At 37.9% G+C, this 24,851-nt stretch overlaps 2 protein-coding genes and 1 long non-coding RNA gene across 6 annotated transcripts in view; 1 reads left to right on the forward strand and 2 right to left on the reverse strand.

Moving 5' to 3' along the window:
* The window catches only part of pik3r6b (phosphoinositide-3-kinase, regulatory subunit 6b), a 25,708-nt gene extending 12,347 nt beyond the window's left edge, over nucleotides 1-13,361 (reverse strand). The window contains exons 1-16 of one of the 4 annotated variants that reach the window (XM_017460850.3): nucleotides 13,163-13,361; nucleotides 9,776-9,862; nucleotides 9,563-9,649; nucleotides 9,279-9,370; nucleotides 7,780-7,848; nucleotides 7,477-7,609; nucleotides 7,178-7,247; nucleotides 5,054-5,237; nucleotides 3,768-3,912; nucleotides 3,595-3,681; nucleotides 3,093-3,507; nucleotides 2,888-2,987; nucleotides 1,937-2,071; nucleotides 1,636-1,746; nucleotides 280-394; nucleotides 86-153 (exon numbers count right to left, since the gene is read on the reverse strand). In XM_017460850.3, coding sequence (XP_017316339.1) covers nucleotides 86-153; nucleotides 280-394; nucleotides 1,636-1,746; nucleotides 1,937-2,071; nucleotides 2,888-2,987; nucleotides 3,093-3,507; nucleotides 3,595-3,681; nucleotides 3,768-3,912; nucleotides 5,054-5,237; nucleotides 7,178-7,247; nucleotides 7,477-7,609; nucleotides 7,780-7,848; nucleotides 9,279-9,370; nucleotides 9,563-9,649; nucleotides 9,776-9,788 — 1,824 coding nt within the window. In that variant the 5' untranslated portion in view covers nucleotides 9,789-9,862; nucleotides 13,163-13,361. Of the gene's footprint in view, nucleotides 1-85; nucleotides 154-279; nucleotides 395-1,635; nucleotides 1,747-1,936; nucleotides 2,072-2,887; nucleotides 2,988-3,092; nucleotides 3,508-3,594; nucleotides 3,682-3,767; nucleotides 3,913-5,053; nucleotides 5,238-7,177; nucleotides 7,248-7,476; nucleotides 7,610-7,779; nucleotides 7,849-9,278; nucleotides 9,371-9,562; nucleotides 9,668-9,775; nucleotides 9,863-13,162 lie in introns of all 4 variants that reach the window. The other 3 variants (XM_017460834.3, XM_017460844.3, XM_017460824.3) reach the window with 3 other exon arrangements.
* A 2,571-nt stretch (nucleotides 13,362-15,932) lies between these two features.
* On the reverse strand, nucleotides 15,933-21,104 carry LOC128628932 (uncharacterized). Its single transcript, XR_008393211.1, has 2 exons — nucleotides 21,018-21,104; nucleotides 15,933-19,073 (listed from the first exon to the last, which is right to left on the reverse strand). It is a non-coding gene; the product is annotated as an uncharacterized LOC128628932 (long non-coding RNA).
* Nucleotides 20,751-24,851, forward strand: part of ntn1b (netrin 1b) — a 55,596-nt gene continuing 51,495 nt past the window's right edge. Inside the window, exon 1 of the mRNA XM_017461631.3 lies at nucleotides 20,751-22,456. Coding sequence (XP_017317120.1) covers nucleotides 21,436-22,456 — 1,021 coding nt within the window. The 5' untranslated portion in view covers nucleotides 20,751-21,435. The remainder of the gene's footprint in view (nucleotides 22,457-24,851) is intronic.

The following is a 24,851-nucleotide window of genomic DNA, read 5'->3' on the forward strand; positions in this document are numbered from 1 at the left end:
CTACTACAAAAAGGTTAGAAATAATCAGCTTTAGCACTAATAAGGCTAGAGTTTTTTTAAGATAGCATTTAGAGACAATAGGCACCTTTCTGTAGTTGACAGCCACAACTACACCATACTCGTCATGCATGTTTTTCTTATACCGTACTGATCCTGCAGCAAAAAAAATAAATACTGGTTAACCATTGGTGTTATTCAAATGTGACAAACAATCACAATCTTTATAGACAGTGAATCAATTAGTATCTATTATATGCTGCTGTTCAATTGTATGCTCACCCCTGATTGTGTCTTTAAATGTAACTCTCAGAGGTTTTAATCCAGGAAAGTCCATGGTAAGATGACACACAAACACCTCCTCCACAACTTTAGAATCTAAACCAGAGAAGGAAATCTAGATACAAGAAGAATGAAGTAATAACACTGTGTTGAAGGTCATATATATATATATATATATATATATATATATATATATATATATATATATATATATATATATATATATATATATATATATATATATACACACACACACATTCAGTTGATTAGATAGCTGGTTAGTGATATTGGGAAATTTCCCTCCTGTGACCCAGGCTTTGGTTTCATGTGGCCGATTAGAGTGACTAAAAATAATAATTTTAAAAAAACATACTTAAAAGCAGAATCTGAACACAGAAGTGGGGTTAGACAAATTTAGAAGGGCGAAAAAACAGATGAATTGGTAGAAGTAGACACTACCTGATATACACTCACTGTCCACTTTATTAGGAACACCTATACCCCTGCTCACTCATGCAAAGGGGGGGGGGGGGGGGGGTGTGATCTCACCACAATTGGACAGTTAATGATCAATTTGTCTTTTCCCAATATTTAATTGTCCAGTTTAGGTGATACTTTGCCTACTGTAGACTCAGATTCCTGTTCTTACCAGTAGTGGAACCTGATTTGGCCTTCTGCTGTTGTAGCACATCTGCCTCAAGGTTCAGTACAGTACGTTGTGTATTCTATTATCCTTTTCTGCTCACAATGGTTGTAAAGTGTATTTGAGTTAGTGTAGACTTGCTGTCTGCTCAAACCAGACCATTCTTATCTGACCACTATCATTAACAAGGGATTTCCACCTGCAGTGCTGCTGCTCACTAGATGTTTCTTGTCTTTTTGTCTTATCTTTGACAACATTCTGAGTAAACCCTAGAGACTGTTTTGACTGAAAATTGCAGGGGATCAGCAGGTTATGAAATTCTCAAACCAGCCCATCTGGCACCAACAACCATGCCACGGTCACATTTTCCCCCATTCTGATGTTCACTGTGAACATTACCTGAATATCTTGACCTGTATCTGCATGATTTGATGCATTACACTGCTGCCACATTATTAGCTGATTGGATAATTGCATGAACGTGCAAGTGTACAGGTGTTCCTAATAAATTGGATGTTGAGTGTATACAGTATATACAACAGGACATTAACATTGCTCATGTTAAAAAAAAAAATAAATAAATAAATAAAAACACATAGATGATTTATTGTTTTTTTCTCTGGACCATTGAGCATGCATCTAATACAAGGAAAAAATAGAATTTATTTAACCAAAGCTCTACAACTTGTGAAATGTTGAATGTGCCATCAGACCTTAACAGAGTAGATGGGGATGTGGACAGGCTGCTGTGCTGTGCGTGTGTAGTATGAGATGATGTCCAAAAGAAAGGAGTTGGGCTCTGAAGACCCAACCACACTGGAGTGCTGTAATCCAAACCACACACATATTTTAAAAAGCTGTTTCAACAGGTAACAGGACATTTTGTCCATATGTTTCTTTTCACTGCAAATTAGACATCACAAATACATGGTTTGTTTAACTGTAATAATAGTGAGCAGTAGAACCAAGTACATTATGCACTATCAAGATGAAAAGAGTTTAAGGAATAGTTACCGTTTCAGCTAGTTTCAGGATCATGGCTCCCAAACTGTTAATGTTGGAGTCATACCATGGATCCACACCACCCAAGGATGCTGCAACTGTAAGCCTGTCTACATCTGCTGTAGCGTTTTCCTGAATGGAAACATCCTACACGATGAATATTATAAATCAACATTTTACATTTGCCAATATTGACAATGTTTTGCCAATATGTAATCAGCTGGTAACACCTCATTTAAAGGGAACTTAAGGGGCCTTCATAACATTCAAAAACTTCAAAAACACACACACAGAACAGACACACACTTAACCTGACTGACAAATCCACAGTGCATATGTAAAAATATGTAAATATATGAGAACATTGATGATGGCTTTTACATTGTTCCATGGTACATCTAATGTTTTGGGAAAAAAATTGGGGAAACTTTTGTACCCCTCTCCTGATTGATGCCTTTTGACAATGAGATCCTGTGCATGCTTTTTGAGTTCTTTGTGGACCATGGCTTCACAAGTCAGTTAAAACCAAGAAAAGGAAAATCCTACAGTAACAGCTGATCTTTATTTGGGGGTTAATTAAAATCACTTAATTGATGACAGGTGTATGATAATTAATTTTGAACATGAGTTTAAATGTCATTGGTTGATTCTGAGCACAGTCACATGCCCCAATATAATATGGTGTGCGCAATTGTGCAACCAGGTTATTGTAGGTTTTTCTCTTTCTTTTTTCCCCCCTAAAACACTTCTATTTGTTTTTCACTTGAATTTTGATGGCTGCTATATAACATTAAAGGTGAAAAACATCTGACATGTTTTATTTTAGTTTCTGTTTTCTTCATCACAAAAACCTATTATTTTAACAGGGGTATGTAGAATTTTTATATCCACTGTATGTATGTGCTTCACATAGGAACATGGAAATAAATAAATAAATCTAAGAAGAGATCAGTGAGTAGTCACCTGGACTGATGAAGCTGTATTGGACTGGCTAGTGACAGGAATATAGTATATTTCCAAGTTGACTCTCTTTGTCAGAAATAAATTCCGCATCTCCTTTTTCCTGCACACATTATCAAAAGCGAAGAGTGTATTAATTTTGAATATTGAGGACTTTTCCCATAAGGGAGAAAGTGCTCAAAATTTAGACAATAACAAGCTTTCATACCGTATACTGTGATAAGCCTTGGCCAGCCTACCAAGAGTGCTGTCATCACCCATGATCACAACACGAGCAGTGAAGTTCCTCTCATCTTTAAGAATAGAACTTCCACTTCCCCCTGTTCCTCCACTTTCCTTAATGGCCTCCATCATTAAAGTCGTTCTGTTCCCAGCCTTTGGCCACCTCACGCAAGGCCTCCTGGAAAACGGTAAACTCTTCTGCTGTTCCTGGACCTCCAGCCCACCAGAGGGCTCAACCATCAGAAAGGAGAACTCGTTTAAGGGCAAATCTCCCTCTATGCCACTGTCTATGGATATGGTGGAGATGAAGGAAGCATGTTTGGAGTCTTTATCTTCTTCGAAACATGCAGAGTTCCGATTCGAAGAGCTCAGCATTAGAGTGAAGTTTATCATCTCGTTCCCTGTTTAAAAATAAAAGAAAAAAGAAAAAGTTGTAAAACCAACAAAGATACCATCATGAAAGTTAGGTCACATATCTCAATGCTCACATATATCATCTTCTTTTGTCCAGACATGGAAGCTAACCTCCGGACTTGGTAGTGGAATTCCAACCAGACTGGCAGGACATGATTGCTCTAAAAAGAGAAATCACACAACAAGCTTAGAGTGCACAAACCTGGTCAATGTCTTACTGAAATGCTGCATCCAAAATAGTTTCTACCTGTGCTAGCAGAGTAAATGATTTCATCGTAGAGTTGCTGTAATCTTGTGTTGTACTGGTCATATTCTGAACCTCCGTCCATTATTCTTTCCTCTACAGTCGCAACAACATCCTGGAAGTATTTTTCCATGTCTTCACCTAAATCCTGTAACCACCATATTTAATTAATGAGCAAATATCTTCACACTTCAACATAACTACCGTATGTCTAAAAGAATCTGATTCCCTGGTTTACTAAAATCCCAAATGAAAATGCTTATTTGAGTGTGAAGCCTGATCAAGTCTGTGTGTAAATCATTGTATGTGGTGGGTATATTATTTTGCGTAAGTGATGTCACATGTTAAGATGGTGAAGTGGCGAAACATGATAAATCCACAAATACAATAGATAGGCGAAATAAAAAGTGTTGAATGTGCCTTCTGGTTTTAAGGTAAATGTGAATGAAATCCACTTTACCGGCTCTTTTGGCTTTAGAAGTGTGGATATGGGATCCAGAGTGAGCAAAAGAAAATCGTTCGCTCTATTGTCGAATACTGAAGCTGCCACAGCCTCCCATGGCATACTCTCTCTGTGCTATTAATCACAGCAATGCCAGCCAATTGTGGACATGTGTGAGCTCATGTATGCAGCGGACAGTAGAGAGCGTGTTTGTGTGTTATAGTGAACTATGACACAGCATGAGCACCAGTTTGAAAAAGGTGTAGTACTGGCTTCATGTGTCTCATGTGAAGTAACATAGTTGTAATATGATAGAGGAGAACTGGCTGGTGGATGGGAACTGGCAGGTGACCCTGCAAAATGGCAGATGTGCAGCAATAATTAAATAGAAAACCAATTGTTAATCATAAGCCAGAGTAACTTGCACGAAACTTTCTCATTATTAAGACTTTTTAAATGGTTTTATTTATGGTGGAAACAAGCATTCGCCTGTCTTTTGGTTGTATTAACTTACACACTAAATCTTTATTCCAGCTCTTAAATGAATTTTGCATCTTTCAGGCAGAAATGCCCCAAATTGTATATTCATTAACACACAAAATAGACAAGACATGATGAGTTGTGAATATGAAAGACATAAGCCCTGTGAGACCCTGTTAGCTTGTATGTTTTCTGGGTATTTGCATATATTTTGCACGTTGAAATATTTTGTAACTCAAGAGCTGCATTGAGATCTTTTATCACCTCCGCCTTGTTGTTTTTTTATGCATTGAATCTCAGCCGTGTTCCATCATCTCCTTCAGACAAATCATGTTTAAACACACAACACAAACAAACAGATACAGACCTCCAGGGCTTGTTTAAGTTGTCTCCCGTAGCACGCTTTCCCCAGTCTAGCTTGTAGTGTATGTAGTATAACCCGCCGCTGAGGGGTCTGTGTGTCCCAGTCCAAAGCCCCACACTCAACATCAGCCCTCACTGCATTTAACAGTGTCTCAGGAAACACGGCTGGATCTGCAAACACCAACACTCTGTACAATACCAAAGAACCAAAGAAGGATAAGTTATTTAAGGGGTTTTTTTCAATGAAGCAAAAAAAAAGAAAACATAAGACATTAAAACCACAAATTAACTACATATTCTCTGATATACTGAAATCAAAGCACTTCGAGACAGACTGTTATGGGGGAAAAAATCAATAATGGTGGTGTGGTGCAGGCTGACTCAGTTTAGTCACTATTACCACCCAAAAGTTGATTACTTGATTACTCTTATAACATCACATCATTAAGTGTTTTATTTCTCTTACACAACAACAATTTGTCAATGATTACAGATTACAGTTTTTATTAATTAATGAACAACAATTTGTATATTGCATTAATTTTATACATTTAATGTTGTATCACTTATATTGCATTATCTATAACTAATCATTCCTTCACTTTCTCTTGAAGTTAATAAGATTTTTTTTAAATGCATCCAAAATAAGAACTCCATTCTTAGACTGTCCTGTGGTGGAAATATTAAAGTACAGCTTTACATGTGACTGCTACAACATGCTGTCACTGGAGACTCCTTCCATAAATGTTTCCTTATGAAAAGCTTTTTTCAATAACAACGCGGTTTTAATCTGTTTATTTTTAGATTATGTGGAGCATTTTCCATAGAAGCCTCAGTGTTACTATAGAAACGAATAATGTACGAACAGAGCGTTAATATAAACCTGTGATTTGTCTTGCAGCCAGAACTACTGTCAGAGCTGCTGTTACAGAAAACCAATTAACAGCATCAGACCAATCAAAATTAAGAACGCAAATTTGCCCTATAATATTTCATAACATTTGAAGCTTTGAAACTTTTCATATAGTATGACACAAACTTGTTTCATAGGGAGTTTCACTGCTAGTGCCATAACAGGACATAGAAAAAAAAGTAGATGTTCAGCAAGATTTTGATGATTTGAATACAGAATAAATTAGTGCTGATGAAGCTAAAGACACTGTATGGTATGTTGGCTGAACATTATACCAATTGTATAATGTTACATTTGGAAGCCGTGATTTTAAGTGTTAAACAGTCCTTCCAGGATTTGGCGAAAGCATAAATTAATGCAAAATCCTGGAAATGCCGTAATATTCGAAGGAGCTTACAATTTTTCAAAATTATTGCAAATTTTCCACAGATTTGGGCCAAGATGCGCCATGTGACATCATCACAACATGCATTCAGCCTAAGCCCTCTTTGATTCATGTCCGTCGAACGGTTAAAAGATCTCATTTACTAACAAACATCACTGTGAAAGGCAATTTCAACAATGAAAAACTATTTTGTGCAATTCAAGTAGTTTTCCACAAAAAACTCCACAAATTGCATCACAAATTTTGAAAAAAGCCGCAGAAAAATCAAGCAGTTTTGACCACAACAATCACAAAGAAAACTCAGTGAAATCCTGTACAGAATGATTAAAGTAAGCTCGCTTCTTTCCTCTACTGACAATCATGTAAATCTGCTCACAATGCCTACCACATGAGCAGATCAAACTTGAAAATGGGGACGGAGAACAATTCTGTTTCATTTTATCACCAATGAATATCAATAAGTGACATTACATGTTTCCTCATTCACACGACTGTTATACATAATCAATCATCAGTTCATTGAGTCTATCACCATTGATCTACTGTGTTTTCCAGTAATCACTTTACTTCCCACCACCAAAATAGACTATTTACATCACAAAACCACAGGAAATTTATTTGTGTCTTGTGAACTATTCAGAAGCAGCAAAAAGTCATCTGACAAAAATAATTTAATGTGTTGTCTTGCAGTAGCGAGGCAGAGTTGTGTTTTTTTGTTGTTGTTGTTGCACAAATAAAATGGCTGATCTATCACATTAGGAGATTTTATGAAAGTAAAAATGCATGTGAAGTTAACGAAAATTCAATTCAGTGAGTAGTTTAAGTGCTACCTCTCACGAAGAGGATAATGTTCATTCTTTAGGCTGTGCTCAGCAATGACTCTTCTCTGATACAGCGCACCTGGAACCAATCAGAGAGCACACTTGTCAGGCTTCTAGCTATAGTATATTATAGATCGTGATTTATATTCTCAAGAAAAAGGAAACATATTTCAAGGAAACACTTCATGTTCAGAAACAGTTGAAGTCGAAGAGCATTCCTAACAAAAAGGAAGTAGGTTAAGGAACATTATCTAATATTATAATGAAACTTACGCAGTTAGGCTATATAAACTTTCAGAAATGATTACCTGGAATGTTCTGTTCTATTTTCATGTGTTTAGCATAGTTAAGGCCCACAGTGCAGTAAGGCTCCGGTAGTGTAACCAGACGTTTTAGGCATACATATATCCTTTCACACAGTTCGTCTGGAATGTAAGCAGACTGCCAAGCAGAACACAAAACAGATCAACTGAATGCTTATAAGAACTTGAAATTTCTTGTTGTGAACAACAAAGAGAGAGAGATTGTAGAAATATGGTTTATACTACCTAAGATGGTTAACTGGGAAATGTCATTTTGATAAGCTTTAATCCCCAAGTAAGAATACAGACCTGTATTACTACATAGGCCAGAGTGTGCAGCAAAGGAATGATGCGAATTTTACAGTCAATCCTCTCTGCCTGGGGAAAGAATACATTTATACAATAAGTCTCCCCTTATCTGTAAAGTTACATTAATATACACGATGAATGTTTCAAACAATGAAAGTTTGATGGAATAGTAACCAATATCTAAGTCATTCTAACTTCAGTATAAATAAAACGAATGAAATAACAAACAAACAAACAAATAAGGACAATTAACTAAGCGTTAATTACTGATTAATTACTTACATGTCAGTATCTAGCAAAAAGGCAAAAAAAATACATACATTAAAAAAATTAATACATACATACATACATACATACATACATACATACATACATACACAGTGACTGGTGTAGTTTACTATAATAACAGACCTTTAATTACTGTCTCTTACATATCAGGAAAGAAAGAAAGAAAGAAAGAAAGAAAGAAAGAAAGAAAGAAAGAAAGAAAGAAAGAAAGAAAGAAAGAAAGAAAGAAAGAAAGAAAGAAAGAAAGAAAGAAAGAAAGAAAGAAAGACACATATTTTACATGCCAGCATCTAACAAACAAATAAACAAATAAATGAATACTCACTATTTATTACAACTATTTACTGATTTCTCTTATAATAACCAGCCTTTAATTATTGATTACATTAACATTAATTCCCAATTGCAGAACCTACTAGAGCGCTGAAGATCTAGTAATGTGGCTAATTCCAGTTCATTGTCTAAAATGTAAATGCCTAGGAGGGACCTCATTGATGTGATGTTTTTTTATTTAATCAGTAAGATTCGAAAAGGACAAACTGACAACAGTAACCTACAACAGAAAATGTTTGTAATTAAGCAATGATTTAATAAGGACTCCCCCAGTTTACTTAATAAAGCTGTTGGATGAATACAATTCCTCGATTTTAGGATATTGTGCCAGTGAAACCAATGCAGAGAAAGGTTTGCAGATTTTTTATATCAAAGAGCAATATTTTGCTGTAAATCCTCCCACATTCAGTGGCCCAATTTGCAATTTGAATTTTTAAGCCATAACATAGTAACACCTCAGTACTTCTGATTCGCTCCACAGTACCATACACAGATCAATGTTAATTCCAGAAGAAGGACACAGAAACAAATTAAGTTGTTAGTAATTTTCCATACAACAGGAAGGACGGTATAGCCCAGAATTTGGAAATTAACATTGATATTATTTGTAAATAATCAATCATTACTATAAATATATAGCTAGTAGCTTGTAGGAGAAATGTAAATTATTACTGTTTAATTAATAATGTATTACTCTAATCACTATGCCTTGAGTAGTTAGCCATTGTTCCTTGATAGATATTACTAGTGATTAAGTGTTAATGAAGCATTATTCATTCATCTCTGTTTACTGTCTCCACAGTAATTAGGAAACTGAATTGTCTTAGCATGTTTGCCATTTGTTTTAAATACTGAAACCAGATTTTAAAAAGACTAACCTTTTCAAGCTCCTTAATAAGAACCCTCAGTAGAAAGAGGCTAGTCGAGGGATTATTCTCCACCTTTTTATGTAGGGTCCATCTTAGCATACCTTGATGGGCAAGAGTTTAAAAAGTTATTGTTTTAATGATTTTATGTTGAAATTCAGTACTAACAAGGAAGCTGGAAGCTTCGGTTGCTTCAATCATAGGATTATAGGACTTAGATTATTGTTAGTCTAAATTAAAAGATGTAAATTCTCAATTTATATTATTTTAATTTCATTGAAAGAGTACTTATGTACCTTTATTGCATGCTGAGACAGCTTGTGAGTGTGTATCCAGTTCTCTGAGCATGGCATGAACACGTTGATAGAGGCTCGACTCTACATCTGAAGATACAAAACCTGCTGCAAGATGAGTTCAGACAGTCTTTTTAACACATAATATAGTATATTCCTTTAGAATTCACAAAACTTTTTAAATGTATTATGTTGTAGGTCATTAGGAGTACGCACCTGTTTTCTCCATCAGACTGACACTTAAATGTGGTACCACACAACACGAAAGTTATGAGTCATACTGCAACGCAAAAGGCTTCCAACCTGCAACCAGAAATAACTTTTGGTTTCATATACACTCATAGTAATGTGTAACAAAGCAAAGAATGAAATGTCTTTGGTAATGATGAAAATTCATAAGTAAGTAATGGTATAGTCAGCAAAAATAAAGTTGTCACTATATGATATAATTTTACTTTAAAACATGACACAGACTACACCAGTCGGGTTTGTGAATACCAGGAACCAGGATGGGGACACATTGGAACATCTGTATTTTTATTACCTGGTGTAAAATATGTCAATTTACAGCATTTTAATAGGGCAGAATATATTGTAAAACCTATTGCAAGACCTGTTCTTTTAACAATAAAACATGATGGTAGTGCTGTAGAGCCTTGCGATTTGCAGCTGGGGTTCTCCTAGGTCACTGGTTCTCAACCCGGGGAGCACAGAGAGATCGAAAGTGGAGCGCAAATTGTTTTCAAGAAGAAAAAAAAAAACAGAGAGAGGGCATCATTTGGGTACTCTGTGTATTTTATTGCCTTTCAAATAGAATGTATGAATGAAAAACCCCAAGTTCCCTCTCCCACTGTATTTTCTTTTTGCTGGGGAGAGACGGAGGTGTATATATATGTATATATATATATATATATATATATATATATATATATATATATATATATATATTGATTGATTGATTGATTGATTGATTGATTTCATATAAAATAGATAATCATTCAACCTGGTCTCCTCCAATATTGGGGGGAGGGGAGAATGCCACATGATAGGGGAGGCTTGGCAGGGCTTTAGTTACAAAAGGTTGAGAATATCTGCCCTAGATCACTATTAGTCATCAGATGGAGGAGTGTATTCATTCTGTGCGCAACAGCTGTGATTGCTGATGATGATGCATGTATCCATAATAATTTACTACTTAGCCAATGTTTTCAATATAAACTGGACAGTTGAAGACTGGAAAAAGGCCAGGTGTATCTTAAGTTGTCCAGTTTGGCTGAGTTTGTGCCCATTATAGCCTCAGATTCTTATTCTTGCCAGACAGGAGAGTAAACTTCAAGGTTTGATGTTTTGTGCATGCTGAGATGCTTTTCTGCTCACCATGTTTTAATGTTGTAATGAGTGCTTACATGGGTCACTATATACTTCCTGGAAGCTTCAACCAATATCGCCATTATCCTCTGACCTCTCTTATCAGCAAGGTCTTTGCACTGACAGAACTGTTGCTCACTCAGTGTTTTTTGTTTTTCACACCATTCTGTGCAAACACTAGAGACTACTGTCTGTGAAAATTCCAGTTCAGCAGCAGCACAAACCAACATACCACAGTTAAAGTGACAGAGAGCTCTTTTATATGTGAACATTAACATTATGTGAAGCTGTTGATTTGTATCTGCATGATTTTATGCATTGATGCATTGTGCTGCTGCATGATTGGCTGCATGGGGAGAACATGCAATCTCCACGCACCCAGGGCAGAGGCAAGATTTGAACTCCCAGCCCCTGAGGTGCGAGGCAACAGTGCTAACCATTAAGCCAATGCACCCCCTTATCTATCTATCTATCTATCTATCAATATATATATATATATATATACATACATACATATATCTAGCCATCTATCTATCAAAATATCTATAAAAAAATATAGTATACAGCGAGAGAGATAGGGGGTATTTTCTGAATCCGAATCAGTTTCATTTGCCAAATGTGCTGCAAATATGAGCAAATGTGAGAGCTCTGCATATGTATGCACATGCAACATACCAAACATACTAAGCATGCATTAGGGGTCTAACACAATGCCATTGTATCTGTATTTGAATTTATTTAGTGGTCTATACCGTAAGGGTCTTTTTGTTATGTGAACCCTACCATTAAAATCTAGAAACGCATATTGATAGCAATATACAGAATCAAAGTATTATTCTGAACCAGAAGCCCTGTGGAACTTTCTGGAAAGCTTTCTATTTTCTGTCTAATGGGACTGAGTAAGTAAGCTAACTACGATGCAAAACAACAATGTCTTTCCCAAATCATGGAACTGTTGTTTATAGTTTGACAACAATAGCCATCTAATAATATTTGATCAGTTTTGGAGTGAAAAATTCACGGGGCATGTTACCAGAATGTACTTCGAAGCTCGGACACAGTGCTAGTCTAAATGGGCCATTTGCACACATTTCCGGTTGCGTTACCTTCAATAGGTTGTCCTTCATATTGCCCTCAGTATGAGTCTGCTATAAGGTATTTAAGACCAAATGTTTTCAAAGACAAATGAAGAAATTTCATGGACACTGCTGTGTGAGCTCAGGAGACGATGGTTAGCAAACCTACGTCATGACCATTTCAGTATTTCTACAGTGGAACGTTTTTGTAATAAAACATATCAGATCATTTTCCAAGCTTATTGCCTTATAGCAACCAACAAACAAACCTATAGGTTAGCATATTATATTATATACTAACCTATTATAATATTAACCTAATTAGCAGCACAAAAAAACAACTTTTTTAAGTATAATATGAAGGAATTCTGAATTTATGGAAGATTAGCACAGTTTCTGATTATATACAGTACAGTACAATGTGGTGTTGGCATTGTATAATGATAAAACAGGCACAGTAAGAAATGTTGGTAGTTTCCTTGTCTTTAAAACCTAATTAAACATTTTATTACTACTGGGGATTTTAGAATATAGTATGATGTGATAGGACGCTGACAAAGTGAAAAAGTGGCCTGTGATACCTGTATTGGCACTAATAATAGTAATCAAATAGAAACATAGTAGTGGTAAGCCATTTGAATTCCAGCACAGTGTATCGTCAGTCCCATAGTCCAGACACACAGCAAGAGGTTGTGAATCATTATCTTCCCCCTTAAATTTCAACTTTAACATCTTCAATTTCCAAATTTAAGTCGTAGTCAAAGTTCCCGATCAGACATGGAACTAAGACATGTCTTTGTCTCTACGATATGCATACAAAGCACACGAACATGTTCATATAAAACTTAAAATATACCACACAGAAGAGAAATAATGTTAACAAAGTTATACACAGTGTAGCTGTGATTATAATATTGATCAAGAATTAAGGATTGTTGTAAGATTGGTGAAGTCACACTACTACAGTACTACCTATTAACCTAATTTACAGCAAAATCATAATAATAATAATAAAAAAAAAACATGCTGAAACACATAAACTGTCTGTACTTTGACAAAAAGCTACCACGCTGAGGCTGAAAGTTTTGAAGTGAGCCATTATTGCTACAAAAGTCGTGCGAGCATGAGGTACAAATGAGAAGTGTAGAGTATCACATACCCTGGATGAAACAGCAATGTCTATTCCAAATCCAGCATGCCTTAGATATCTTCCTTAGTTCAGCTGCCAGTAAGCAAAACTGTACATTGTGCTCATTGTCAGTTAGTTTCTGTTCCTCATAATATTAGCATGTGTGAAACTTGCGTGAGTATTGCTAGAGATGAGGCCAGGCAGGGAGGCGGACATGCAGCTAGTGTTTGCCAAAGGCCATACACACAAACTCTCATACAAACTCATAAATGCTTGTCCCCACTTCCGATTCTCTTATAGACTTGCAAGATTGGGTTTCCTGTCTTCTAAATGTGTGGGTGTACATGGGTTGACATGACATATTTTTAGTTTGAACTTAAGTCTTTAAAATGCTGTGAGACAACTCTGCGAGCTCAAGACTTCACTTACTTGGTTGGATTCAGAGAGAAAATGCATGAATGCATGAGAATATAGGAAGTACAGAACTTAAGAAGAATTCAAGCTTTTAAGAGAGGCAAACTATAAAATTGATGGTGGTCAGAGCTGTAGCAAATCTACACTGGGTTGTTCAGTAACGTAGGTAGGCGGAAGTTACACCTGGGGGTTTTCGGTTCCACCGAGTAAGCAAGGGTAGCTGTATGAGCTGAGTTGAATTCACTTATATTTGAGGATGTGGATAAAGACTGTACAATGCCAGTAATCGCTATTTCCACTTTTCAAAACCAAACACGGTCACAAGACCTAGGATCCATTTTTCTCACGTGATATTATTTAAATTATAACTAGATCGGTGTAAATGATGTAACACCTAACATAGGAACATGACCGGAAAAGACAACATTCCAAACATAATCTATTTTACCAAAAGTATGAAAAGGATTACCTTTATGAGAATAATGAGGAAGACTGACAGAAGTTATAGTATGTGATGTGGTCTGGGAAAACCCATAGGCTGTCACCGTGGCTCAATTCTGGGTACATACACCGATCAGCCATAACATTCAAACCACTGACAGGTGAAGTGAATATTGGCACCTGTCAAAGGGTGGAATATATTAAGCATTTAATTAGATCATTTTCTCAATCTCTAGACAGTTTTTGGGTAGATTTGTGTAACCCAGCCACTGGGTTAATGGCTGGGTCATTTTCACTGACAGTTGAATCAATGCACCCCTCCCCCACCCAATGAATCAACCCAACTCCTTGGGTCAAATTAACTAAGAGCAGACTGGTTGAATTCGCCTCAGGTGGTGGAAGCGAAAATCAAATGAACAACATTAAATCAGCGTTCATCACTATTTAGTGCTAATGTTGCTGAAAAAGCCTGGCCGAGTTTGTGATATTTAAGCAGAGAGCTCTCGAAAATGTATTCACTGGAAAACAGTAACTCAGCGAGTGATATATATATATATATATATATATATATATATATATATATATATATATATATATATATATATATATATATAGAGAGAGAGAGAGAGAGAGAGAGAGAGAGAGAGAGAGAGAGAGAGAGAGAGAGATTGATTGCAACTACATGTATGTAAAGTTTCGTTAGGCGCTTCCTCTAGCCTATCACTAGTAGTAGGTTTCTGACCACAGCATATGTGGGCTGGATGTTTCTGCTTGATGAATCATTCTTCTTGTGACAGTGAGGTTTGTAAAATCCTAGCACAGCTGCTACTCCTGTGCCTCATACCATCAGGACATCATTAACATGTATGTTAAACAAAGAATATGGTACCTCTACAAGTGTTTGGCCAACTATTAAAAACTTGATGTCTAGATATTGCTCTTCCTTTCTTTCGTGTCCACTAATAGACTTACTATCTAAACAAGGCAAGAACAATAGCAATCATTCAATGATCTTTAGATATTATTAATTAATAATTACACGCGCACTACCATTATTGACTTTGGAAAAAAATTTTGAACATCTCGGCCCTGAAGAGCTCATATACTCAACTTATCATCACTATACAAGGTAGGATAGGATTTACTGTGAGGTTTAAATCATCGGTTGAATACAAAATGGCTCCTGATAAACGATTGACCTGCAGCTGTGGCTCAGGTGGTAGAGTGGGTTCTCCACTAATTGTAGGGTTGGCGGTTCGATTCCGGGCCCACATGGCTCCACATGCTGAAATGTCCTTGGGCAAGACACTGAACCCCAAGTTGCTCCCGATGGCAAGTTAGCACTTTGCATGGCAGCTCTGCTACCGTGATTGGGTGAATGAGACACAGTGTAAAGTGCTTTAGATAAAAGTGCTAAATAAGTACAGACCATTTATTAGTTTTGTGCACTTTAAATGGCTTGTTCTGGACTTCCCCTTTTCTAAAATAAAAGTTATCTTCTACTGATAACTTCAACTTCCCCTACTCTTGAAAAGGTAGTTCCCTGTTAACTAGAAGACATAAGAAAGAAATGTTTGAGAAATGTATGTCATTAATGGAACTGTGTGGCATTTTTGGTAATATAGGGTATGTGAATAATTTTCCATTTCTACAGTAGAAACAGTTGACTGTTCAGTTTCAGTGTTGTGTATTTGCAGAAGCTGGATAAATTCAATTCAATTAAATTTTATGTGTATAGCGCTTTTAACAGTGGACGTTGTCTCAAAGCAGCTTTACAGAAACATATAAACACAGGATACAGATTTTAAGTGTGTGAATTTATCCCTATTGAGCAGGCAGGTGACGGTGGTGAGGAAAAACTCCCTAAAATGTAATGAGGAAGAAACCTTGAGAGGAACCAGACTCAGAAGGGAACCCATTATCATCTGGGTAACAACGGATAGTGTGAAATTAAAAGAATGTTTATTGTGGTTTTTATATGAAGTCTTTTTGTTGAACTAGTCCACTGTTCACTAAAAGAGACTTGAGTGCAAAATTGTATGTGGTAATTGCAGTCCTAAAACCATAGCAGCAACCATAGTCCCAGCAACCACAGCGAGAATGTCCATGTGGAATTGAGGTCCAAAACCATTTCCATGGTACTTCAAGCGGTACCATCCTCAGCAATCACCAGGCTGTAGCCTCCAATTGATGAGAGGTCCATCAAGAGGTAGGGCATCAGGATGGATCAGGCAGGTCCGGAGAGCAGAAAGAGTCAAGATCACTGGCATCTCCATAAAATCATGTGTGGCTTGACAGAAGGAGAGAGGGAGAGGGAGGTAAAGAGAGGGAGAGATTGTTAGGTAATAACAATAATGACAATAACCTCTTCTCAAACTATGTTCATATTAGAGTTATTTAAATAGGTCAATTAGTAAAGAAAGCAGTGCTCAAACGTTTAGCTGACATATAGGATGTGATGATGTCATATTATTTGTAGTTCACTTGTCATTCAGGAGGTTCCTCATTTACTGTTTTAGAACATTAATGGTGTAACAGGTATTTTAAAAGAAGAGTTTTAGGCATTGCATTTAAATACTATCTACTACTTCATTTCAAGCAAGGAAATGTTGACCAGCAATAATACCACTGTCAGCCCAAATGTACTTGTTGTACCTTTAAGCATAATGGAAAAAAGCAACACAAAAGCAGTCATCTTGTGAAAGAGGAACCTCTGTTCACACATCTTTCACCACTCTTCCAGGAACTTATTAATGCTTTTGGTGGGTGCAGAGGTAAGAAATTTCCATTGCATGTCAGTGTATAGACACTTGTGGTTCAGGGGGAAAACATAGTAAACACCATTCATGATGAAAAAGAGGAAAGGAGGTCTTCCACCTACCACAGAGCTCCTCGTCTATAACAGGGAGGATTTTTGGAGATAATAATTGATATGGGCTGAATTTCCCAAAAGCATTGTAAATTTCAATTTCAATTTCTTAAATGGCAGATAGAGTGTTCAATGTAGTGCTTGTGCTACTATTTAATGATGATCATGTGCTGCAATGCTTTAGGAAAAATCAGATGTGTTTTAATAACTTATGCTTATAGTTGTAAGGAAAGGAAACATTTTGATTGCCTCAACTTCAGAAATGTTTTTCATTTTTAAAGTATATTTTATTTACTGTATATTATGGACAAGCTGACTTGCATTTAATGGAGTCCCCCCCCCCTCTTTGCTATACTTAATAGCTCTAGGTGTGAATGAGTGTGTGAATGTGTGTGTATGCATGGTGCCATCCAGGGTGTCCACTAAGTAATGTTTAGAACTAGTTACTACTGCCCTGCCTAAATAAAACAGCTGTAAAATATACACTATATGGCTAAAAGTATGTGGACACCTGACCAACACACCCTTATGTGTGTTCCAAGAAACTTAGAAGCACACAATTGTCTAGAATGTCAGCATACTTTAACATTAAGATTTCCCTTCCGCAGAACTTGGGGCCCCAACCTGTTCCAGTATGACAATGCCCCATGTGCACAAAGTGAGGTCCATAAAGATGGAAGAACTCAAATAGCCTACACAGAGCCTTGACTTTAACCCCACTGAACACTTTCTCACCTGATATAAACGTCATACCTCACTAATGCCTCACTTATGCCTGATTGAGCATAAATCCCTGCAGCCACATTCCAAAATCTAGTGGAAAGCCTTCCCTGAAGAGTGGAGGACCAACTCCATATTAATGCCCATGGTTTTGGAAAGAGATGTTTAACAAGCATACTGTATATACATTTGCGGTCTGAAGTTTACATACACTCATCATGGACATGAATGTCATGGCAATATTTGGCTTTCAATAATTCCTTTGAACTGTTCTTTTTCTGGGTCAGAATGATTGTACAACATACATCTTTAATAAAAACAAGAATTTGGATCACAAGTTTTCATTTATCTGGGGTTTTCTGTAGTCAACACAAGGTCAAAATTATACATACAGGGTCAAAAATATACATACAAACACTTAGATTATTAATTCAATGGTGCTGAAAGTTCCAAAATGTCCTTTAATTTCCCAAGACCAAGGCCTCTTAATTTCCTGCTAGTGGTCAAGATTGTCTACAGCTGGCAGCTTCTCTGTGCCAACATAAAAGGGTTTGGTAGGTGTGGTAGTCAGGTGACCACGTAATTTTTGGCCATATAGTGTATTTGATGTGTCTTATATGAACCATGAACTAATCATTAAAGGTTAAGCATTAAACGTAACTGTTGTCACCATTCAGTCATTAGTCACTTATCTGGACCGTTATAAAGAATTTTATGAAACTGGATCTTTTTAATCCCTCTGCCTTATACCATTTACTATTTGTTAAATAACTCCATTTCAGTTAAGTGAAACACACCAAGAAGATTTGTGTAACTAAAACTTGAGTCATGTAAGTTGTGTTTACTTAAGATAAGATAAGATAAGATAAACTTTATTGATCCCACACTGGGGAAATTCCCTCGTTACAACAGCTCAATTACACAAAAAACAGGTAGGAAAGAATACACATTAAATAGGATTTGAATTGAAAAAAATGTCTAAAAAACATATACAATAGGAATAGAAAAATGAGAAAAAAGTAGTAAAAAATAATAATAATGGTAATATGTACACTATGAACACCTCAATGTATGTACAGATGAATATAAATATAAATATAGATGAGAATGAGTAACACCTCATTTATATACAGAAAACTGATAAATGGATTATTGTGTAGGTTGATGATGCAAAACAGCTAGCCGTGCTACATTATGTTGTTTTTTGTATTAAAGAGTCTGACTGCTGTAGGGATGAAGGACCTGTAATATGACATGTAAACCCATTTGAGTACTGATTACTCATTTCAGCTACATTCTTGTGCTGAGCACTTGAAATACTGATGATGACTGGGCCATTTGACATGCACTTATCTTATCTGTGATGCTTAATTTTCAAATTGGTGTTTGATAAGCTATCGTCCATGTCCTGATACACATCCATGTCCTCTGTTGGACTGTTCTGTGTCTCACCACATGATGTCGCCGTCGCATTTCCGTGTGGGGCTCTGAGTGCTTCTGGAACACACAGGTGGACATGGATCATTTACACAGTGGGTGGTCAACAAGTGTTCTGTCACTTTAAAATGAAAACACCTCTACTTATGTCGCATTTGGGTTTTTAAAATACTTCTAAGTTTAACTGCAGCTTACTGATGTTATACTTTATCCTATTTATTGATTCATAAGCCATCCCAACGACAAAACAACCCCAAAGCTAAAGTTCTCAGATTTGGTTCTTGGTAGTTTAGTACAAGTAATACTACTTGCATTACTTTATAATAATTTGCAATACTTTATAGACAAGTCAGTCTTATTGGAGTTATAATTCTCATCATATTTCACCAAGCATCACTTTCAGGGGAAAAAAGTGCTGTAGTGTACCTTTGCTTTTCATTGGGGTGTATACATCTGTTGTACACTTATACCTTGTATGTTTTATGAGGAAAAGTGGATGTATTGTACCTTAGATAATTATATCAGGAACAAAATTGGACTCTGAGGACAAGTGTTGTACCTTGAATTAGTTCTAAAAGTAAAGGTATAATTACCTTCACAGACGAAAGACAAATAGGCATAAAAGAGAAAACGAACTGTCACTGAGGTAGTCCCCTCGAGGTATAGCTTTTGTATCTTAAATATGTACCTTTTACCTGGATACCTTTTTTTTTTTTTTTTTATAAACACCCTTACAACTTCTTCACATGCTTACATTAACTTTCACTTAAGATATTTTTCATGTATTGCATTTTCACATCTATTATTATTATTATTATTATTATTATTATTATTATTATTATTATTATTTTACATAATTCATACTCATTGTGGTCCATGAATCATTCTTTTTCAGATGTGATCACATTTTATTCATGCGATGTCACAATGTGCAATTTCCAAGGACACATCTGGATGGGATGCCAGTCTATCGCAGGGCACCATGCAGACATACACACATTCCATACACACGGCTATGGTTCAGTTGGTAGAGCGGGTTGTCCACTAATTGTAGGGTTTGTGGTTCGATTCCCACATGACTCCACATATCAAAGTGTCTTTGGGCAAGACACTGAACCCCAAGTTGCTCCTGATGGCAAGTTAGCGATTTGCATGGAAGCTCTGCTACTATTGGTGTGAATGGGTGAATGAGACACAGTGTAAAGTGCTTTGGATAAGAGCGCTATATAAGTGCAGACCATTTAGACACGCATTCATTCAGATATATGTCTAAATGTAAGTCATACACATTTACACACTCATTCGGATATAAGTCTCGATGTAAGTCATACACATATGCGCACACTCCTTCAGACATGCACATAATCACACGTGAAACACTTATGCTCAAAAGTGTAAGTCCTTTCTCAGAAAGAACTATCTGACTTTCTTTCAAGTCAATTTGACTTGAATATTGAAAGGTAAAGATTTAAAGGTACATTTCATCACGTGAGGGTACCACAGTGATAAGAGAATATAAAAGGTTTAATGAAAGTAGCCTATATATTTTTGTTAAATAAAGGAGAAGGGGCTTAGTCGAGGGATACACTCTGCAGATAAACAGGGGATGTTGATGGAGTTTACAAAACTCATCTCAGTAATCACAATCAAAATCTACATAAGCCGGACGAGGATTAGTGATATCACTGGGTTGAGTGTTACTAATCACCTGCCCGTGGATGCCCCCTTTGGCGTGTAGCCTATTCTCTGAGCTCAAACTCAGAGGAATGACTAGATTCTGTTCACACAGCGGCAGCAGCGAGAGTGAGACACACACTCAGAGACACACTCAGAGACACAGTGGTGTGAATGAGTGGGGGGAGTGAAAGAGAGAAAGCTGTAGCAAAAGTAATAGCAGGTTTTCTTTTTCATATCGTTGGCGTTAGGTTTAAGGGGGAAAGAGTGCAAGATTACAACATATCCGGGAGAAAGTGAGTAAGAGAGGGAAAAGAAAAGGGAGCGCACCCTGTAATTTCTTTAAGCCGTTGGCCATACTCCTCAGCCCGGGTAGAGCTGTTTCTCCGTGTGCATACTTCCTCGCTCGACTCGTAAGATTTCGGTCGCTTGTTAGCACGCAGCACTCGTGTGCACTTTTCTACGTAGGTTTCGTGCCATCGGGTGCGCTTGGCAAGTTTTAGTTCTGCGAGAACTAAGACTCCAATTTGATTTGGACTAACTTCTTATGCTCTTCTAAGACGTCTTGGTGGTCTGCTCTGAATGTCGTAAACACGTGCGTGAAAGTGACAAGTCTGCTCTCATCTCTTGATTGCATGCACGCGCGCAAAGAATCCGATCCGTCTGGAGTTTGAAAGCGCGCACGGAGAAGCAAAACCTTCTCTCTTTCTTCCGTGCATTTCTGAGAAATCCGGACTCCTGCGGGACGATGCTGCGGCTGTTCGTGGCTTGGAGCACTCTGGTGGCGCTGTGCGTGATGGTTGAGGGAGCGCGCGGCGGCGGCGGTTACGGCATGAGCATGTTCGCCGCGCAGTCCTCACCGCCCGACCCGTGCTACGATGAAAACGGCAACCCCCGCCGCTGCATCCCTGACTTCGTGAACGCGGCTTTCGGTAAGGACGTCCGCGCGTCCAGCACGTGCGGCACACCGGCGGCGCGCTACTGCGTGGTGAGCGAGAAGGCCGACGAGAGGACGCGCGACTGCCACACGTGCGACGCGACAGACCCGAAGAAAGCGCATCCGGCTGCGTACCTCACCGACCTCAACAACCCGCACAACCTCACGTGCTGGCAGTCCGAGAGCTACGTGCAGCACCCGCAGAACGTCACCCTCACACTCTCGCTGGGCAAAAAGTTCGAGGTGACCTACGTGAGCCTGCAGTTCTGCTCGCCGCGGCCTGAGTCCATGGCCATCTATAAGTCGATGGACTACGGCAAGACATGGACGCCGTTCCAGTTCTACTCGACGCAGTGCAAGAAGATGTACAACCGACCGAGTCGCGCGGCCATCACCAAGCAGAACGAGCAGGAGGCCATCTGCACGGACTCGCACACGGACATGCAGCCGCTCGCAGGCGGCCTCATCGCGTTCAGCACTCTGGACGGCAGGCCGTCGGCGCACGACTTCGATAATTCCCCCGTGCTGCAGGACTGGGTCACGGCCACTGATATCAAGGTGACGTTCAGCCGCTTACACACGTTCGGCGACGAGAACGAGGACGACTCGGAGCTGGCCCGGGACTCGTACTTCTACTCCGTGTCTGATCTGCAAGTGGGTGGCCGCTGCAAATGTAACGGGCACGCGTCGAAGTGTGTGCGCGACCGCGACGGCAACCTGGTGTGTGAGTGCAAACACAACACTGCGGGACCCGAGTGCGACAGGTGCAAACCCTTCCACTATGACCGGCCATGGCAGCGCGCAACAGCCAGAGAGGCCAATGAGTGCGTCGGTAAGTCCACCTTAGTCTTATCATGGATTTTTACACACACACACACACACACACACACACACACACACACACACACACATATATATATATATATATATATATATATATATATATATATATATATATATATATATATATATATATATATATATATATAATCTTTTAAACTGAATAGATTTGAAAAATGTTACAGGGCTCTTTGGTCTCACCTCACTCTAGAATGCGAGCCCAAGTTGAACAAGAAAAAAAAAATTGTTTAAAATTATTGTGAGGCACAGAAATGAGACGAATAAGCATAAACATATGTAAAGCATTCTCATGTCCATATGAGGGAACATTCTGGTCCAAACAAAGCGTCTAGCAAGACAGCAGGATTTAGACTGCCAAAACCAATACATGTGTTAACCAAACTAAATTAACTCACTGAAAAGAATAACAGTATGGCTAAGTTTGTATAAAAGGCATTTCATCTTCTAAAAATATTCTAAATAGTTTTTTATTCATTAAAAAAAAACAATAAAAAAAACACAAATGCATACCCTATTTGCAAAAATCAAAACAACAAACAAAACACAAAATCTCGGTCCATTTCCTTGTATGAATTTGACAACAATGCTGTAAAAAAAAAAAATCACTGTAAATCCATGTGGGCTGCTGAAATCACTTTTGATTTTCAGTTGAAACAAACTAAATGGGTTATTCATTAATATATAGTCCATTCTACGGGGCGTCCCAGAAGTCTCCATACATAGGGGACTATGTATATCAGCACCACATCGGTTGTGCCTTCGTCCCACTTCTCGGTTGGTCCACAACACTTCCAGTCTTTATGAATTTGTCAGTAAGTTTGGCAACATTGCCATGTGTGATGTGCTTTCCATCTTTACTTTTAAAGTCCATCGCAACCTTGTGACAAGGCATTCTTAAAAGCTGTCTGAAAAAAATAATAATATGAATTAAGTATGAAAAATTTGGAAGATGTTTTTTGCAAAAAGGTGTTATTTCTGTTAGGTATGGAGACTTTTGGGGCACCCTGTAGTTTCAGATACAGAATAAAAGATAGAAGTTGATAGTGAATGAATATTACATGGTGTTAACATTGTGGTGTAACATTGTATGTACGAGGTGTACACGTATGAAAAGGTGACTGAGTAATCGCTGATGAGCCTAGACATTTCATATTGTAATTATCCTGCTGTTATTTTTGGCTTACATGGTTACATACTGAGTGACACAAAGGTGTTGGATTAAAAACGCAGGAAGTTATTTCACCCAACGCTGTCAGCTGCTCTAAGACTGTAAGTTTAGTCTGCGCCTTTTCTTAAGGAAGGAACCCTTCACACCACAGAGGTTTTAACAGGGATTCATGCGTGTCATGTTATTCCATGGCAGGTGTCTTTATCAGATTGAAGCCGAGATTATATCAGTTTTGCTGACATTTTTGGCATGGAAGGAATAAACTGCTACGTTCTGCCAAATTAATTACACTGGGGGGAAAAAAGCTGTGTTTCCTGATAAGATGTGAGATAATATCTGTGAAGGAGAGGAATTAATGAAGGCTTGTTGATTCTCCTGATCAAATGTACAATATGTTCTAAGCAAGGGAGTGGCATAGACTGTTAATAGATTTACTATTGTGCACTGACGAACGGTTTGAGGTTTTCACTAGTTACATTACTGAGAAGTTACATTACTGACAACAGTACTGAGCAAGTTGTTCTCAGGCCAGCCCTGAGGCTATTCAACTAAGACCGGTATCTGTGCTTGTCCATCAGTCTCTGAACCTTTCCTTCTTTATCTTGTCATCATTAGGATCTACAATGTGTCTTGGTCTTGTGCCATCTAGAATCAGGTTTGCTATCATGGATGATCTTGTAACCGTGTGTGTGTGAGAGCGAGAGAGAGAGAGAGAATCAGACCTAGTTGTAAGACTGAAGGCTGCTGCTACAGTCCAGTGATTAGATACAAAAGAGTGAATGGGTTCCTGCTCTGCACTGGAGGGAAATGTGTCAGTGTCTCTCATCAGGAGAGCTGCAGGTATGAGCGTGAGGATAACAAAGTAAGATTCCCGTGAACTGGCATATGGGGGCACCTTTATTTGCTGAACGGTATGGTGACCAACATTCCAGCCTGGTTTTTGCACGCAATGTTGTGAACTCCAACAGAGTGTATTGGTCAATGAAATATAATTTGGCCATAGTGTGAATGTCTTGTAAAATATCAATTTAGTCTGGAAATTATTCCCAAATACTTGACTCAACTTTAACTTGCAGATCTGTAGTATTGGGAAAGAATCTGCACGGTACAGTATGTTCCTTTGGGACACATAAATCCATAAAAACGTATCAATGACATACTTTTCTCCAAACATACGGACTGTGTTTTCATATAGCAG

The sequence above is a fragment of the Ictalurus punctatus genome, chromosome 2 (assembly GCF_001660625.3).
Source record: "Ictalurus punctatus breed USDA103 chromosome 2, Coco_2.0, whole genome shotgun sequence".
Classification (NCBI taxonomy): domain Eukaryota; kingdom Metazoa; phylum Chordata; class Actinopteri; order Siluriformes; family Ictaluridae; genus Ictalurus; species Ictalurus punctatus.